Here is a 9,070-nt window from a genome sequence, read left to right on the forward strand (position 1 = left end):
CATGCTCAGAAGCGACTTTTGATGCTGCTTTGCCCAGTTCCAAAATGGCTGCAGCATGACTTCTGGTGCGGTGGCCATTTTGGAACAGGGCAGAGCAGCATCAAAAGTAGCTTCTGAGAATGCTCCGCCCATTTCCAAAATGGCGGCAGCGCTACTTCTGGTCTGCTACTTCTGGTCCAGTCCCTTATTTCTCAGGCCAGAACTTGGCAGCTATGTATTCACCTATTTACACCTTCAGTCTGCATGGAGTGAGCCCAGATCTTACAGCATTACATTTCCAGAGAGGCTTGTACCCCACAGCCCTGGAGCCCAAGGCCTCTCTCCCAGGCAGCTCTGCAGTCAGCCTGCCCAAAGATGGATCCCAGACCAAAATTCCAGAATTACTAGAATGGCGAGCTAAAATTAACTAATCAGAAAATTTATAAAGAGTAGGAATGCGTAAAGGATTACATGAAAAGAGTTGGCTTCGGAGCCTAAAATTAATATGCAACAGCTTAAAGGGTGCAAGGTTATAGGATATTAAAACAAATATGGAACAACAAATATAAACAGCTGTTAACGCAACAAACAACAACAACAACAACAACAGTATGTAAAAAATATTGCACATGTGTGAAGGGAAGCAATGGGTTTAGGGGGAGGGAGGTGAGGGCATTAATTGAAAAATTGCTAAAGATATATAAGGGACCTAAGAGATTAAGGCTAAGGAACTGAAAGAAGGAGACAAATATTAAGGAATAGTAAAATAAGGGAATCTGAGAAGAATCAGTACAAATGAAAATATGAGTGTTACTCGGAGTATATTTTAATGAGACTCAAGGTTTTGTTACGTACTGTTTTATCTTAGATGTGAAGTCTTCTGTTTGTACATAAAATGAATAAATAAGAGAAATCTAAGATGGATCCCAGACCTTCTTCCTCCCAGCAACCCTTGCTTAAAACTCAAATTTCCTGTCACCTCATTACCAGTTACCCTGGCCACCTTCCAAACCCAGTCTCTGTTCACATCTCAGGGCGGGGGCAGGGAGGATAGTTCTCTTGCATTGCCACTGTCCCTCAGTGGCTATCATTCTTTAATGTTCTTTAAAGCTTGAAGGTAAAGGACCCCTGAATGTTAAGTCCGGTCGTGAACGACGCTGGGGTTGGGGCACTCATCTCGCTTTACTGGCTGAGGGAGCCGACGTTTGTCCGCAGACACTTTTTCCAGGTCATGTGGCCAGCATGACAAAGCTGCTTCTGGCAAAACCTTCTGCCGTTTACCTTCCCGCTGGAGCGGTACCTATTTATCTACTTGCACTTTGATGTGCTTTCGAACTGCTAGGTTGGCAGGAGCTGGGACCGAACAACGGGGCTCACCCCGTCACGGGAATTCGAACCGCTGACCTTCCGATCAGCAAGCCCTAGGTACCGGGGTTTAGACCACAGCACCACCCACGTCCCTAGCTTAGTCAGGCCGTCTTGCATAGGCTAGCCCAGGAAATCCTCTGCAGCCTGCATTTCTCCCTTCACACCCCAAATAATCAAAACCATAGCATTTTTAATTTCTAGGGTTTACGCCCCGCAGTTTATAACAATATTTATTAACCAAAATGATTACTAATTAACTGTGTTGGCTGGTGATGCTAGGAGTTTTAATTCGAACCATCTGGAGGGTGCTAGGTTGATGGAGGCTGGGAATTGAAGAAAGCCTTGGGATTTTCATGCTTTCTGATCCCCTTCACTCCTTGGGAGAAAAACTGGAATTTTATGCAGCTGAAGTTCTCCTCTGATCCACCCATACCCCGCCTTCTTACCTGTGGGATTTTGTAGATGCCTGACATGGTTGAAATCTCTATCGAGATTACAGAATTGGTTCCTTCAAGGATTGCCATAGGTTTATTCTGTTTTCCACATTTGTAGTTTGGAATATTGCTTTCTCCGACTGCAAGCAGTTCGAGCATGGCATGGGAAGTCCTCCGTGCATCAAAATAGTTTTCATAGAGGTTATAGCCCAAGCTGATGTTGGGTAAAAGCCTGGGATCCTGGTTGATTTCCTGGACTGTGAACAAGAAGGACAAAATGTGCCAGTAGTACACAGATGACAAGCTGCAAAATAGCAAACAATTAAGAAGCGTCAAAATGTTTTGCACCATTGATTAAAAACAAACATTGTTTGATCCCCAAATAATAATCTGTGTGTCCGTGATAGAATAACACTGGGGAGATGTCTGTTCCACTGCAGTCCAAAGTACAAAATTTGAATATGAAATATTGCAGTTGCTTCAGTTGTCAGGGCTGCAGAAATGTCACTTTGTGGAAAAGCAGAGCTCAGTCTTCACTCTAGAAGGGTGAAAAGGCTGCAACCCCATTTAGCTAACAGGAAACACTATTCAATCAATGGGACTTACTTTTCAGTAGACAGTTAGGATTTTGCTGTAAATCAAAATCTAGTTATGGGCAGTACAGACCTTCAGTGAAAGAAACCAAAGGAGATCAGAAGGACCTATTGTGCCCTTTATTTTGAGTCTCCCCTTTGCAAGTGAAACCAGTTATTTCCCGGGTATTTAGGAGTGCAGGCGGAGAAGTAGCCACCTGCTTATTGGAGAGCAGCCTTTACCAAAGGTGTCATGGACTTTGAAGACTTTCAAACTCAGGACGAAAGGGAGAAACGTGCTAAGATGAAGGCACATTTGGCAAACCCTCACCGTGATCAACCCCCACTCAGAAACCTATGTCCCCACTGCAGAAGGACATGTGGATCCAGAATTGGCCTCCACAGTCACTTACGGACACACCGTTAAGACCTTGGAAGACAATCTTACTCGGCTACGAGGGATCGCCAAAGAATTACTTACCCATCAAACTTGGATAAGGGGGACCGGGAAAAGATGTATGGGCATTGCTTAATAAAGTTTTGAGGCGATATGATCCCACTAATGAGGAAGTATCCAGGCCGGTAGTAATTGAGTGCTTCATTTTCTTCCCTGATCATATTCAAGGGGCATTTTGTCTTCAGTCCATTTTGTCCACAGACCCGATGGGGTATTAGCAGCAGAAGCAGCAACAGAAGTAGCAGGGAGGTCATTCTGGCTTGGCCTCCTGTACCTCCTCTCTTCTTCAGTGCCAGTTTATCAGTAGAAACGAAAAACTCTTGTATGATCAAAGTTGCAGTGACTTTATCAATGTGGGTGGTGTTCAGCTATGATTTCAGAGGCATTAAATGACAAGAAGGTATACCCCTCCCCCCACATCTTTTACCTGCCTGAACTCTTGGTATCAATCTATTTCTGACATGGGGTATATTATGTGCACAAGGGTAATAAATAATCTCATGCTGACCTTGATTCTGATGTTTAGGTAAGTGCCAACAATACCTCTTGAGCTTTGGTGAGGAATTTTGATAAATCACCCTGATTTTGATAATTATAAAGGGATTCAGAGCCGCCTCTGCAACATCCTGTAGTCTTTGCATGACTCGAGGGACAAGTGAAAAGCTGGAGAAAAACATGTTTGTGAGAAATCACAGAGGCAGCTCCAAAGTTTTTCAATCGGGAGGGGCAGCTGGTATTGCCTGAACTTTGCTGACATGAACCTAAGAAATATCCTATGACTGGCTTAGTCCAAAGGCCAAGGCAGTCCGGTAGCTGGCGGCCCACTGTGGTCATTCCGATACGTCCGGGAAGCCAATAAATTCCACTGGAAAAACGGTTATGTCCATGTGGAGATGGCAGTATTGAGTCAGTGGCTCATGTGGTTCTGTGTTGCACTCTTTACAAAGATTTGAGGAGTGAGGTTATTACCCCTCTATTATTGTCCATGCTGGTTCACTCAACCATTGCTACAGTGCCTCCTCCTCCTCCTCCTCCTCCTCCTCCTCCTCCTCCTCCTTTAAAGTTGGTACATAAGACCCTATATAGCTCAGAACTAGGCTATCTGCAAGAACATCTCTGCCATGTCCAACCCTCTCCAACCACTATGGTGTGCTGAAGAGGCTTGTGTTTCGGTTGCTTGCATTGTCTGTACATGAAACAGTTCCTTCATTGTGGTGGCACTGGTTCATTGGAGCTCCCTCCCTCTTTAAGTACACCAAGAACAATGATCTTGGGCTTTCACTTATGCTTTACTAATTAGTAGTCAGGGCCGTCCCTAGGCCCGGGCTGGGTGGCACAAGGCGCCAGGGCGCCTGACCATTAGGGGCACGGAAGAGGCGCCAAACGCTGGTGTCTTCCCCTGTGTGCCTCTGCTGTTGAACGGCTTCAGGCAGCTCTCCGGAGGCGCGCGGGGAGCGCTGGCCTGGGGCCGCCTGAACTGCTGAGAGGCGCAGCGCGGCGGTTCCAGGCGCGCGCTCCCCGCGCGCCTCTGGAGCTTCGCATGGGGAGTGGGAGCCTGGGGCCTCCTCCTCCGCGCCTCTCAGTTTTTGAGCGGCTTCAGGCCGCTCTCCAGAGGTGTACAGGGAGCACAAGCCTGGGGCTGCCTCCTCTGCGCCTCTCAGCTCCCCGCGCGCCCCTCCTGCCTGCCTCACTCACAGGGGGCGCCAGAGGGATCTTGGCACCAGGGCGCCAGATATGGTTAAGACGGCCCTGTTAGTAGTTTGTGTACAACTAGCTCAACAATAATGTTGACACTTTTAATCTGTCTTAATGACATGTTTTAATAATACATATTGTGTTCTCATTAAAACCAGATATTTTAATGTTAAAAAAACCAAAAACCTCTGGAAACCTCACAAGCAGAGCAAGTTGGAAAGAGAGCTCTTCTGTTGATGCCCCCCCCCCCGAAACTGGCATTCAGAAAGCAAACTCTATGAGCTTTCTGCACACCATGCATGTTTGCAGGCACCTCTGTCATGTCCCATCTTTGTCTGCCCATTTTATAGGCCAGTTTCCTAGCATTTTTAGGCTCTTTGGTACATTTCCTCTCTCCCTTCCTCCAGGCCCTGCCCCTTCTCCACAGAGTTGGAAAGAGAAGAGGTATTGCCAATTCTCTGGTAAAAGTCTGAACCAGGGCTATTTATCTGAGCCTTGATAGGCCTTGTCCTGCTGCCCTGACCCATCCGGTATTCAAAGGTGAGGTGCATTTATGCTCTGCCTGGCTAGAAGAGCCAGGCTGCTAATGGAATCCATCACTATACCATTTAAGAGCAGTATGGGGAGCAGGCCAAGCTCATGTTATTAAAGGTCATGCCAGCCTTATACGTGGGATGAAAGCACCCAAAATGTCCAACCAAAGAAGAATGGCAACTTAAGTTGACATAATATGCGCAGCTTGCAGACTTAACATATAGAATAAGAGAATAAGAAGAACATACGCTTAGAGAAGATTGGGAAACATTTATTGAATATCAGGGGGGGGGGGGGAACTGTGTACAGCCGAAAACGCTGGCAGCATTAAGATAAATTCAACAGTGTAAACAAGATATGATGGGTGCAATAATGGAAAACTGATTGGTATAGTGTTTGTGTGTGTGTGTGTATTAAATCCAAAATGCTAAGTAAAGGGTTAATACTCTCAAAGGCTATAGCAGGGATGCCAACTTTGCCAACTTGAACAAAATATTGGAGAAGCCCAGGTAAGCCCCACTCCACATAACTGATCATACAGCACGACACCCATATACCCCCACCCACCCCACACCATTTGAATGGCAATGCCCATTAATTTTGGGGAGCTCAAATATTTTATTGGGGGCTGAAGAGACCTCAGCCCCTAGGAGCTGTCTTCTATGGGCTATAGAATTCCAATATATAATTCTGTGATGCCATACACCTTCTGCCGGAGGCAGTTATGTCAGCTGGTACATTTATGGAAGTTATGAACAGTCTTATGTGTTAGAGCATTGGTTTTCAACCTGGGTGCTGTGACTCCCTGGGGTGCCTTGAATGACGGTCAGGGGTGCCGCAGGCACCCCTGGCCTCTGACCCTCTTTCCTTTTCTCTCTCTTCTTATGCCCTCTCACGTCTCTGCCTCCCAAGGGCTTCCACGTGAGGGAGCTCAACCAGCCAGTCCGCCAGCCCCTGCTGTTGGGAATGAACAGACAAGTCCCAGGCCCCTGTGGAGCAGTGCGAGGCGGCCAATCAGGTTGCGGATTCACTTCTGCCAGCAGCCTGATTGGCTGCTCCTGCAGGCCAATCAGGTTGCTGATTCACTTCTACCTGGAGCTGGATCGGGTGGCTCCTGTGGACCAAGCAGACTACTGCTGCTGGATCCGATTGTTCTAGGATTCAGCTCAGTACATAACACGTTCACAGTGTTGCAGAGGCAATGCTTATAATTATTAATATGATTCCCTTCCCTTTGGCACCTGCTTCTCAATAAAGCTCCAGAGCTTTGCCCAAAGCTCACCTTTGAACTCACTAAAATAAACATCATTATTGAGAACGACATGACATAATCTCTTGCATCTGAGCTAGAAAGGAGCGACCCATAGATGCTTGCTGTACCTGAGAGAGCATGGCTTAAGTTTTAGGGCAGGCGAGTTTGATAATGAGGCAGTGAGGTTTAAAATACCCAAAAGTATCGGTAACACTGCCACCACTGAATACCTCTAGGTAATTCAGACAAAAAGTTGGCTTGGTAGGGTGCGAGCAGTCTAGGACCAGAATCAGCTAAGCAGCCAAAGGAACCAAACCCAGACAAATGTCTTTTAACTATTTATTCAAAAATAAGGTTAAACAAGAATGGTTATGCACTTCTTAACAAAGAGTTTACAATTAAAAATAACAAATATAACAACTGACTAACTTATACATACGTATGAAAGCTAACAGGAAAACCAGCGCTGTGCCTTCTCCAGCCTGGCAGGGCACAGCTAAAGCACATGTTGTTACATCTGCCCCAGGTTAGAGGTAGCAAAACTTCAGCTCCAGCTCAGACTCTAGCAATTAACATTTCAAAACCCACAGGTCTTAAGGATTTAGCACACAGTGTGTATTTCAGTGTTAAGCCAATCACATTTTACTTTAGTTCTTGAATGAGCCTATAGGTGATCAACAAGGCACTTATTCTTTCATCTCATTAGGAGTTAAGCCATCAAACGACCCTGCGGATTCTCAGGACAGCCAGAGACAATAAACCAATTAAGGCCCGGCCCTTTGTGATTCTAACACTTCTCAAAACAAAATAAAAAAATTCCTTCAGTAGCACCTTAAAGACCAACTAAGTTTTTATTTTGGTATGTGTTGTGACGTGGGGTTTGTGATTTCAGCTCTCTTGACAAAACATGCTGGAGACAGTTCTCTAGTAACAGCTCTTTATTAAAGTGAACAAGACTGACTGTGAGGGCAGGAAGGCTACATTTATAGGGACAGGGGACTGGCTAGGAAGGGATACATTTTGGAGGGAACAATATCAGGCAATCACAGTGCTGCCTTTTGGAGGGAACCAATAAGACAGAGGATCCAAATACAGCAGCTTAAATGAACCAATAGTAGCTGTACCCTCTGGAACCAAAAGGCAGTTACTTTATCCTAATGCAAATACAGACAATAATAATACAGATATAAAATCCTTTGACTCAATACACAACACCCCTCCCCCCCTAGTGAGCACAGCAGACGTAATCCCTCAGGTACTGTGGGGTCCTACAACTTCTACCTGATCTCCTGACAACAGGTGTTGCAGGTTCTGGATTGGGTGTTACCTGTGGTGGAGGGGCTGCTATAGGGGTTTCGTCAGGAACAGATGGAGTCCCAGACATCTCAGGGTCCCCTACCTGTACCTCGTCATCCTGAGGACTAGCAGACCCTGGTTCATTTGCTGAAGCCCCTGGTGACTGCACCTCTGGGCCATCTTCACTCTGGTCTTGCAGCTGTGCGTCATTAGCCAGGGATGAATTATCTGACTCCTCCCTGCTGAGCGCCCGGCGCCTCAGCTGATCTATATGTCTCTTCCAAACTTGCCCATTTTCCAAGGTCACATAATAGGACACAGGTCCACTAGCCCGGGTGATCACACCGGCCACCCACCGCGGACCTCGTGAATAGTTCCTCACCCAGACCAGATCTTCAGGGGCGAGATACCTTGTTGTGTCAGTCTCAGCCTGGGGGGTTGCTCTTGAATTACGGTTTGGCATTTTATCTGGGTGGACATAATCCAGCACCGTTACCAGTCTTCTACCTAAGAGCAGCTCGGCTGGCGACTTGCCCGTCGCAGTACACGGTGTCGCATGCTGCAAAAATAACATTCGTGCAATGCGAGCCGACCAGTTACCCTCCATTAAGCGCGCAATGGATTCTTTGGCTGTTCGTACCATGCGCTCAGCCTGCCCATTGGAGGATGGGTGAAAGGGCGCGGATGTGACCCCTCTTATGAAGTTATCAGCCAAGAATGCCCTGAATTCTTGGGATACAAAAGCTGCCCCATTATCTGATACAATGGTCTCAGGTAACCCGTGGGTTGCAAACAGCTGCCTCAACACCTTGATTACGGCAGCTGATGCCATGCTAGGGACCATCGCCACTTCTAACCATTTGGAATATGCATCAACGATAACCAAAAAGACCTTCCCTTGGAATGGCCCAGCAAAATCTATGTGCAGCCGGCTCCAGGGAGTCCTGGACTGCTCCCACCAGTGGACTGGTGCTCTGGCCACTTCTGGCCGCACCTCTTGGCATGCCTTGCATGTTCGTACCCATTGTTCTATGTTCTGGTCCATTCCAGGCCACCACACATAACACCGGGCTAGCGACTTCATCCTGACCATTCCTGGGTGTCCCATGTGAAGCGTCTCAAGAACCCTGTTTCTCAGTGGTGCTGGGATGATCACCCTATCTCCCCATAGGAGACAACCCTTATGCATGGACAATTCGTGCTGCCTTGTCGCATAAGGCCTGAATTTTTCTTCATGCGGACCACCTGGCCACCCCCTCCCCACCCAAGTGAACACACGGGAGAGAACAGCATCTTTCCTCGTTTTCTCAGCTATATCAGTAGCTGTTACAGGAGCCCCCGGAAGTGTTTCCAGCATCATAATGTGCTCCGCCGGAGCAGGATCCTCATTGCTCCCGCCAGGAAGGGGCAATCGACTCAGCGCATCAGCGTGGCACAACTGTTTCCCCGGCACATGGGTCAAGGTGTACTGGAACCCATTCAG

General features: G+C 47.2%; 1 protein-coding gene across 1 annotated transcript; it reads right to left on the reverse strand.

Moving 5' to 3' along the window:
• Window positions 1-7,156: 7,156 nt before the first annotated feature.
• On the reverse strand, window positions 7,157-8,856 carry LOC132591359 (uncharacterized protein K02A2.6-like). Its single transcript, XM_060269742.1, has one exon. It carries the CDS (start codon window positions 8,774-8,776, stop codon window positions 7,517-7,519), a length of 1,260 nt encoding a protein of 419 aa, XP_060125725.1. The 5' UTR covers window positions 8,777-8,856; the 3' UTR covers window positions 7,157-7,516.
• Between the last annotated feature and the right edge of the window lie 214 nt (window positions 8,857-9,070).

The sequence above is a fragment of the Zootoca vivipara genome, chromosome 2 (genome assembly GCF_963506605.1).
Source record: "Zootoca vivipara chromosome 2, rZooViv1.1, whole genome shotgun sequence".
In the NCBI taxonomy this organism is placed as follows: Eukaryota; Metazoa; Chordata; class Lepidosauria; order Squamata; family Lacertidae; genus Zootoca; species Zootoca vivipara.

Excerpts from the sequence above, each read along its gene's own strand:
- LOC132591359 (XM_060269742.1), bottom strand. The coding sequence starts at position 8,776 with ATGCATAAGGGTTGTCTCCTATGGGGAGATAGGGTGATCATCCCAGCA.